General features: G+C 41.1%; 1 protein-coding gene across 1 annotated transcript; it reads right to left on the bottom strand.

The window, feature by feature from the left end:
- Nucleotides 1-4674: 4674 nt before the first annotated feature.
- Nucleotides 4675-8663, bottom strand: LOC137259251 (uncharacterized). The gene is made up of 2 exons (XM_067796880.1): nt 6884-8663; nt 4675-5784 (listed from the first exon to the last, which is right to left on the bottom strand). The coding sequence occupies exons 1-2, from the start codon at nt 7186-7188 to the stop codon at nt 4878-4880; spliced, it is 1212 nt and encodes a 403-aa protein (XP_067652981.1). The 5' UTR covers nt 7189-8663; the 3' UTR covers nt 4675-4877.
- Between the last annotated feature and the right edge of the window lie 297 nt (nt 8664-8960).

Genomic DNA, 8960 nt, shown 5'->3' with positions numbered 1-8960 from the left:
GTGAGCAGACTTCGTAACTGTTCTGTTGACGGGTGTATTTATACCCTATCATGAAGATGTGCAGTACCAGATCCAGTAAGCAGTACCGCAGTAAGTTGCTATTAGCATGATACCTCCCCGACTTGCGGGATATGAAGCGCTGACTAATGGTGACACAACTCTTTCAAACGTGAACTCTTTCATTTCCAAAACACGTTGCATCAACGTCCCTACATGTACCGAGCAACCACATTGTACTGTTGAAAAACAGAAGCGAAGTAATCGTGACACATCACTTTTTTCGAAACGTGGCGACCCCAGTCGCATCCCCCTTTGGATACAAGACATGAGAAATAGCAAGCAACATAGCGCACTTACACGGTATAAAAAGGGTAAGGTTATGCACGACCGGAAACACACTTCAACAGTCCGTCAAAGACTAGAGACAGTCAAGAATCGACTTCTTCAAGCGAACGTACAAGCAATAGAGAAGTGAGTAACAATCAGAATATTTAGTCTTTGGCCTTTTTGTGTATCATTTTTTAAAACATTTTATCATAACTAACGTTAATTATTTCAGATAGAAGTTGGCGCAATAGTGAATCGTATTCAAATTTTATAGTAGGTGAATAACAACAAATAACAAAATGTCTGAGCAAACTACATGTCCTGTCTTCCAATGTGAAATTTGCAGGCATTGTTTCAAACAGAAATGTCATTTGTTAAGACATCAGAGACATTGTGGACAAGAGATCGATCGTTTAATCGGGAAGTTGTTCTGAAAATGTTGTTTATTGTGGTCAATGTCCACATTGCTTTGAACAGTTTTTTTTAACAGCGAATTCGGTTATCAACGACATTCATGTAACTGTAAAACATCTGCTCCTGATGAACATATATGTCAAACTTGTCATCAATCTTTCCCAACCTCTAAAGCATTAAGAATGCACAAACATAAAAGTGACCATGAAATGTCGGGTGGTGGCAGAGGTAAACGTAGGCAAATGGCTAAAACGGCTACGTTATCTGTCACTCCTCCATCTAACGCCCCTCCCGTCACCAATATCATCTCATAAAAAATGGTGATAATCTTTGTTTTGCTTACAGCATTTTAGCAAAAGTGTTTCCGGCTTCTCATAACAAAGAACGCGAGGCAAATTATCGTCCTTATTTAAACCGTTTGAATTTAGAAGGATTCACCTTTCCCATGACTTTGAAACAAATTCCTCGATTTGAAGAAGCCAAATGAGTTGAGTATCAACGTGTATGGGTTTGAAGATAATACTTTGTATCCCATGTATATCAGCAATCTGCTGGATGTAGATGAAAACAGGAAGATTGATTTGTTGTTGCTTTCACAAGAAAGTTAGTCGGATGATTTGGAAGGCATCTTAGGGTTAGAAGAACATGAACGTATGGACGTAGACGTTAAACCAAATACACATTACTGTCTCATTACCAGTCTAAGTGGGTTAGTCAAAAACAAGCAACGTAATAACCGCACTCAGTTCATCTGTCGCAAATGTCTTTGGTGTTATACATCTCAACAATGTCTGGATAAGCATAAAGACTACTGTTATGACAAAGCACAAGGAGTCGTTATGCTTAGTCCAGAGGATGCGGTGTATCAGTTTGGATTACGTTCTCAAAGCAAAACAGAACGAGCCAAGTTTGTTATCGTGGCTGCTTTTGAGTCCTTGCTCATTCCCAGAAAGCAACCCGGGTAGTTCACGACTGAATAAACATGTACCTTGTGCTTATGCTTACAAAGTGGTGTGCACGGAGGAACGGTATTCGAAACCTGTACAAACCTATGTAGGAGAACACGCAGCTGAGCATTTTATTGAAAGTATTTTAAGGGAATATGACAGCATCCAGACATTGTTGGATTCTATCAAACCCATGCAGCTCACTGTCCAAGATAAGATAACCATCGCCAATGGTACTTATTGTGGTTTGTGTAGTGAACTTTTAGGAACTGATCGAGTGTTAGACCACAATCACCTGACAGGACCTTTTCGACACGTTTTGCATAATCGATGTAACCTGAATTTTGAGTTACGCAAGAAAGTGGTTGTCATGCTTCATAACTCTGAACGTTATAATTCTCACTTGATACTGGAAGTAGCACAACACTTTGGTGACAGAGACGTTACAGTCATCTCTCACAACTCAGAACAGTTTCTATCGTTTACAGTAGATAACAATTTGGACTTTGTTTTATAGTTGCAAAGTTCCTTAGATGCACTGACACAAAACCAACTGAACAAATGCGTGGATTCATTTGTCTGTTTGAAAGAACACTTCCCCCATCATGGAAACATGTTAACAAGGAAACTTCTCTTTCCTTATGAATACATGGATGACTGGGGAAAACTGAATGAGACTTGTTTACCTTCTCAAGCATCCTTCTTCAGTTCTTTGACTGATGAAAATATTAGTCAGGAAGACTATACATTTGTTCATGAATTATGGAAGGAGTTTGACTGTGAAACCATGAGCGACTTTGTCCCGTTGTATGTGAGTGTTGATGTGCTGCTATTAACCGACATCATAGAGACCTTCAGGACTATGGTCTTGACATTTGTCATTATTACTCCATGCCAGGTTTTTGTCTGGATGCTGCTATGAAAATCACAGATGCCAAACTTGATCTGTTCACTGTCGACACTTACAATTTCATTGAAAATTCCATTCGTGGCGGGGTGTCTATAATTAGCAAGAAATATGCAGTTGCTAACAATTATCACCTATCAGGTTTTGATCCACTGAAAGACACCTCCTTTCTTCTCTACTTTGATGTTAACTCTCTGTATGCAACAGTCATGCTACAACCGCTCCCCATTGGAAACTATCGCTTCATCAGTTCTGAAGAGTATGACAGCATTGACTGGACAACTGTCGATACAGAAGGAGATACAGGTTACATCCTTGAAGTCGATTTGTGGTATCCCAAACAGTTACACAAAGCTCATGCTGCTATTCCCATGGCTCCTACACATGATGACATTCCCTATGATGAGTTTTCACCTGCTCACCAGAAACTGTTAACTCATTTCAACCCAATGAAAAAATCGTTGCGTAAAGGTTCAAAGAAATCATCCGGTAAAAAACTCTTCACTACTCTAAAAGATCGTTCCCACTACGTGGTTCACTTCAAAACGTTAGAGCTGTACCTGAGACATGGATTGATATGTACAAAAATACACAGAGTGTTAAAATTTAGACAAGAGCATGGTTGAAAACTTACATCGTTCTTAATTTGAGTAACCGCAAGGATGACTGTGATAAAGATCGTTATAAACTCATGAACAACTGTGTGTTTGGACTGTTCTGCATGAATAAACGAAAGCATAAAACAGTTCAGTTGGTAACACAGAGACTTCGAAACTGTGCAGCTAAAAGTAACTTCAAACAGGTCAAATCCTTTTCAGAAGACGTGACTGGAGTAGAGATGGTCGCCGTCACCAGCACAACCCTGAGACAGAACTAAATACCCTTCGGGCACGTTTGCATTCATCACCGATTTACACTGGTTCCTCGCACCGTGGCTCAGAATAAAAAACAGTTGCCGCTACTAACTCTGTCACCTTGACTATCAAGAATATCCTTTACTTTCAGAAACGTATCATCAAATCTCTCATCAGACGAAAAAGCAACACATTTAACATGCAAACTCTTCTGTGCCGTACAATTGTTGGACGATTTTCAACACCTTCCTGCTCTAAGATACTGATGAAACTGACAGGCTAAAGGGAACATTCTGGCATGTTGAGCGCAGGGGTTCGTGTAGCTCATGGAAACTTGGAAAAGTTTTGGAAAATATGTCTAACGTTTGCAGGTCTCGAAAAGCTCTGAAGACATTAAGGTATATTAGAGTTATGGAAATTTAGATTGTTTTGAAATTTCAACTCATGATTTTATGGGGTTTTTTCCATTCTCGTTTTAAAATTCAAATGGAATAGAACAACATTGTACGAAGAACCTATTGGCCGTCATTTTGAGTAGCTATAAACATCATTGTCTAATAGAACGGTTTGGTGGCCTTTAATTTCATGTTTAGGTGCAACTTGTTTATGTGCCTTGAAAAACCAAAGAAAAGTCACCGAATTTAGGGCACTTCCAAGTGTATGAACCTTCGTATGTCGTTGCATGAATATCTACAAAAACGCATTCGTTTCTTTTGTGTTTTAACAATACTTTAAATTGTCCTTCTGAAAATTGGTTCAATACAACTACTAGGAGCGGCAATGAATAGAAACCTCATCAATTCGATTTCTATTGACTTAATGCGCTCCTCCATGCACGCAGCGCGCAAGCAGCGCAGCGCGTCACAACAAAAAAAATCTCCTTCATTGATTTAAGTTACTGTCACTCCACACAGGCAGCGCGTCGGCGTCAAAATTTTTGAATCGCGAAAAAAGCGATTTTTGCTGCTTGACGCGCCGACGCGTAGGGGAATCCCCGACTTCCGACCATTTTGAAAATACACGTGGTTGCAAGAACATTTTGCTATTTTGGACAATATTTCAAATTCACGATGCCCAAATCACAGATAAATGAAGAATTGTTGATCACTGAGGTGCAGAAACATCCCTGCCTCTATGATATTGACAGCAGACATTATAAAGACACAGAAATGGCAAACAATGCATGGACGGCAATCAGCCAAGCATGCGAGACAACAGGTAAATATGGTTTTCACTTTTTATTGACAATATCAAACTCATGAACATTGTTTGGAGTTGTGAACATACGTAACTTGTGAACATACTTTGTCACTTGTGAACATACTTTAGAAATCTAGAATTTTAATATTCAGGTTACCTTTCAAAAATGTCAATGTCACTCGAATATTATGAAGCACCCATAAAATGCACTTCAGTGCTCTTTTACGTTCAACCTCTTCGAACGATGGTATATTGCCAGGGTATTTCTCCAGAAGATGAACAGAAATAACTGCAATATTTGTCACGGATATTCATGGCATCTGTTCCTGGGTGATTACCAATTCCACCAACATCTACTAGCGCTCTTGTACTGCCCTGTGTTTGGTTATCCTGAGGTAGTGGTTGGGTTGTTTCTTTCAGCACAAAATTATGCAGGACACATGATGCCAGTGTTATCTTTTTAACACTTTCAACCTTCATGTTGCTCTTTCTGTGGAAAATGCGCCATCTGTTGGCAAGAATGCCGAATGCATTTTCTACTACTCTTCTGGCTCGAGAAAGGCGATAGTTGAAAATGCGCTTGGTCTCAGGTAAATCTTTTCCTGGATATGGCCTCATAATGTGTCTTTTCAACGGGAACGCTTCGTCTGCAACAAAGACGTAAGGCATGGGGCCGTGATCTGTGTCTCCAGGTAGAGCTGAATCTTTTGGTATGTTCAGTTTCTCTCCTTCAAGAGCTCTTCCAAGTGCTGAGAATGCAAAGATACCACCATCACTGTTGCGACCATAGGCCCCTACATCAACAACGAGGAATCGGTAGTTTGCATCCACGAGCGCCAAAAGAACAATAGAAAATGTTCCCTTATAGTTGAAGTATCTGGAACCAGAGTTTGGTGGTGCTTCAATCAAGATGTGCTTGCCATCAATGGCTCCCAGGCAATTGGGAAAATTCCATGTTTTGAAACCATTTGCGACCTCTAACCAATCGTTTTCTGTGCGTGGTGCTGGGAGGTAAATTGGTCCTCCTAGATTCCAGATAGCATCACAAACCTCAGGAATGATGACCTGTACTGTCTTCTCTCCCAAACGGTAACTGAAGGCTATCGTTCTGATTGAATCACCTGTTGCCAAATACCTGCAATTACAAAACGAATATCTTTAAGTATACTATATTTAAGAACTGTGGTGCTGGAATTGTTCCTCTCCTAAATCTGCATATATCTCCTAACTAAACACTAAGTGTACTAAGAGAATACCATTTTCAATGAAATTGTTTATATTTCAGCTGCTGAGTGTAAGTCAAGATGGAAGTCGCTACGTGACAGGTACGTCCGTATGAAACGGGAACAGAAGACCAAAAGTGGCCAGGGTGCTAAGTCCAAGAAACCATGGAAATATGCTAACATCATGTCTTTTCTGGCCAGATTCGTACAGGAAGCAGAGTGAGTATCTCCTTTTTCATGCTTTTGTGTTGAAATGGAATGTTTAGCAATTTGATCTGTTTATTTGCTGATAATAATAATTTTGTTTTGAATTGTTTGTAGGACATCCAGTAACCTTGCCATATCAGATGATGATGCTGATGATCAACAGCAAGGTGACCAATCATTGGATGCAGGCAACACCAGCACTGACGGTACTATGGATGTATCTACAGATAGCCAGTCCAACCCAGCACCATCAACTTCCTTCACTTCGCGTCCTATTCCGCCAAAAGACTTACCAAAGCCTACTAAACGGTCTAGGAACCAAGTTGATGATCCTGTTGGAAGAGCTATGTTAAATTATCTCCAAAAGGAAGATGCTGAGAAGCAGGATTTGGATGAAGACGAACTCTTCCTGAAATCACAAGTCCCTGCTCTGAAGAGACTCCCACCACGAAAGAAGGCGGAAGTAAAGTTATTAATGCATGAGATTTCGTACAAGGCTGAGTGTTTCCCCGACATGCACCTGAGCATCCAAACTACACGTATGGGATTTCAAAATCAAACCTATGCACCATTTCACATGAATTCCATGAATCAAGATTGGGATTATACTGATTCATCACAGGTTTACCAAAATCTGTGATTTTTCGAGAAAGTTGAACTGTATTACGATTTTCAGAAACTTCTGTAAAAGTATAATATGTTCATTTCATTTCTAAAGAAGGAAGATTTTATTTTTGGACGAGGTAGTTCCTATTTGTTACTTATGTTTGTTGTGTACTAAAAGTTTGAAATAAACATGCTGACCTGAGTGTGACTGCAAGTCTTTCTTTAGCAGGAATCATTCGTTGCAAGCTGCATGCACGTCTGGTAATGTTGTGTCCAATGAGTGCTAGCAATTCTTCAAACTGGTCCTTAGACATTCTAAAGTATTGGAAAAAACGGCCAGCATCCAATTCCAGCTCCTTTACCAGACGATAATACTCTCCATACTGTCGTCTGCTTAACAGGATATTGTGCATCCATGTCGTGTGCTTTCTCTGTCGGTGTTTCCATCGCCAGTAGACATACATAAGCATGACGGCTTTCTTCTTTTGGTTCATTTTCTCCATGAAATCAAGTCAACAAAAACTAATATTAGTTAGGTAGGGATAAATTGACGCTGTGACGCGCTGCCCGGGGAGAGGCACACAAAAAACGCGGTGACGCGCTGCGTGCATGGAGGAGCGCCTTTATTGGAAATTTAAGCGCACGTACATTTTCGTGTTGTATGCGCTTTTTGCTCTGGGGGCAGCAGAGTTGGATATCTTGAGCATCGGCTTTGGGCCACACAAAAAGCACAGATAGACATAAACACATGCACAGCTCGGCGGAGAACCTCGAAAGGTGTCACATTATTGTTATGTTATGACATGTTTGAACGGGAAAGACAGAAATGCACCAACACACTTCACTGTATTTCCTGCAATTAAACTCTTGAAATAATGCTTTTATGTTCTTTCACGAACAGTAACTCTGTGCCAGGTCATCACATTAGGATAACTATGTGCCAGGTCAGCACCAAGTCAGTTGTTATGGGTACAAATGTAAAATGGGGCTGGGAAGTCTTGATGTACAGCCATTGTGGGAACAATGTGCCAGGTCAGCACATAATGGTATCTATGTGCCAGGTCATACAACTGAGCAGAGGTCTTTCCATTGCATCGCTAGTCAACAGACGCCTTGTCCTCAGCCGGCACGACAAACGCAGCCAAGCGCCATTACGGGACACAACGCACAGCCAGCATGCTGACTTGATGGTGGACGGATTTAGGCCACGATGACTCAACACACGAGCAGCGCTAGTAAATCATAGCCTCCACCGGTAAGGTGGATAAGGTGGAAGGTGGTCATATACACAAATAACTCTCTCCCCAACACCTAGCCCAGTCCATATGATACAACACAGTCGTGTTATAACACGCGAATGCACACTGCAAATCTTGACAATGCCAGAATATACAACGTGGCTGCCTGGTAGTCGAGTACTGACAGGTACGTGTATGAGGCGGAGCACCTGTTTCTAGATAGCCGTGAACCTTAGAGGATGAATCGACATGTTGACACAGGCGAGAGTACATAGACAGTGGTTTGATGGTGGACGGATTTAGGTCACGACAACTCAACACACGAGCCGCGCTACTAAATCATCGCCTCCATCTTACCTGGTGATATACACAGATAACTTCCACCCGACCACGTAGCCCAGTCCATACGATTCATCACAGTCCTGAAGGATACATTACAGTTATGTACCATACATTACAGTTATTTAATCAACGCGAACACACATCACGTCCAGACAACATGGGAATGTACAACATGGCTGCCAGTTAGATAGGTCCTTACAGCCTCAGGTGAAAGGCGGCGCGACTGTTTATAAGGAGCCATGAACGGTACAGAACTTGTCGGGAACACAGTGATCATTCGTGGCTGCTCCTTCGGTTGAATGTATCAGGCACTGTACACTCACATGTAAACCACATACACTTGTAAGCAGTTCCACGAGAGTAAGCCCAACCATCCTACCCAACGCTCTCCTCCGACTGATAAGATAAGTAGCTATGCGGGTCGCTGATCACGTGTCGTACAAAATTATCGCTGTGTCATACCTGCATTAGACTAACGCCTAGTCTCTGAAAAATTATAACAAAACAAACTCACTTTAGAGATTGTACATTATTTGTGGCTAAGGGTGTGTGGGTGAATGAGTGAGTGAGTTAATATATAACGTCACATCTGCAATATTTCAACCATATCGTGACGGGCACATAACATTGAAATGGAATATATGAGTATTATAAAAACCTGTCGACAAAAGACAGTAAAACAACTAGAACATCAC

The sequence above is a fragment of the Haliotis asinina genome, chromosome 13 (genome assembly GCF_037392515.1).
Source record: "Haliotis asinina isolate JCU_RB_2024 chromosome 13, JCU_Hal_asi_v2, whole genome shotgun sequence".
NCBI lineage: Eukaryota > Metazoa > Mollusca > Gastropoda > Lepetellida > Haliotidae > Haliotis > Haliotis asinina.
The sequence above is the reverse complement of the archived record's forward strand: the minus strand, read 5'-3'. Positions and strand labels throughout refer to the sequence as shown.